The sequence below is a fragment of the Penaeus monodon genome, chromosome 32 (genome assembly GCF_015228065.2).
Source record: "Penaeus monodon isolate SGIC_2016 chromosome 32, NSTDA_Pmon_1, whole genome shotgun sequence".
Lineage (NCBI taxonomy): Eukaryota > Metazoa > Arthropoda > Malacostraca > Decapoda > Penaeidae > Penaeus > Penaeus monodon.
Genome location: NC_051417.1, coordinates 26,284,956 through 26,285,644, shown reverse-complemented (window position 1 = coordinate 26,285,644; position 689 = coordinate 26,284,956). Strand labels below are relative to the sequence as shown.

Below are 689 nucleotides of genomic sequence, written 5' to 3'. Positions count from 1 at the left end.
GAGTGAGAACGAACATACTGTAAGAAGAAATGAAAACCCCTTAATATTGGAAGTGGCATTACATTAGCACAGAGGCCTATTATCATCCATTCATGCAGTTGGACACACATTCACTTCCAACATCTAATCTAGGTCAGGTAAGTTAGCCTTTTACTTGTTTATCATCAGGCAATCAGCACACTACCAACATTAGTTATCAATGTGTATACATAGAAAAAAAAAAAAGAAAGGTTAGAAATAAAGAGAAACGATTGGTGTGAGTGGTTGTATGCAGAAGCTATCTATCCCCTTATGGCTGGTGCAGCTAGCGTTATGAGTGACAAGACCATTTACTAATGATGGCTGCGTGCTTATTTTCATTTCTCATTTTAAAAAGATCTCTTTCTCTGTGGTCATACTCAGAGAAACTAACTGACCCACTCACACTAAGGTTGTTGCTAGCTGAACATACAACCTTGGAATGAATGGGATTTTAGATAAACTGGAATATATATATATAAAAAAGAGAGACTGCAACACAGACCTCCGTGCACACGTGAGAAACGACTATTGAGCAGAATACCTCCTCCTGAGTTCCTGATTGATTTTCCAACTCCTTGGAAGGGCATAAGAAAAACTACATTAACAAAAAACATTGGAAAATCTTGGGCACAATCCTCAATTGTTTTTAACATTTCTTTTTGTTAAGA

General features: G+C 37.0%; 1 protein-coding gene across 3 annotated transcripts in view; it reads right to left on the bottom strand.

The window, feature by feature from the left end:
* LOC119593769 (arf-GAP with coiled-coil, ANK repeat and PH domain-containing protein 2-like) overlaps nucleotides 1–689 on the bottom strand; it is a 32,246-nt gene that overhangs the window by 12,521 nt on the left and 19,036 nt on the right. Inside the window, exon 9 of one of the 3 annotated variants that reach the window (XM_037942786.1) lies at nucleotides 524–595. The exons of the other annotated variants lie outside the window; for them this stretch is intronic. Within the exon in view, the coding sequence (XP_037798714.1) occupies nucleotides 524–595 (72 nt within the window). The remainder of the gene's footprint in view (nucleotides 1–523; nucleotides 596–689) is intronic. 3 annotated transcript variants of the gene reach the window in all.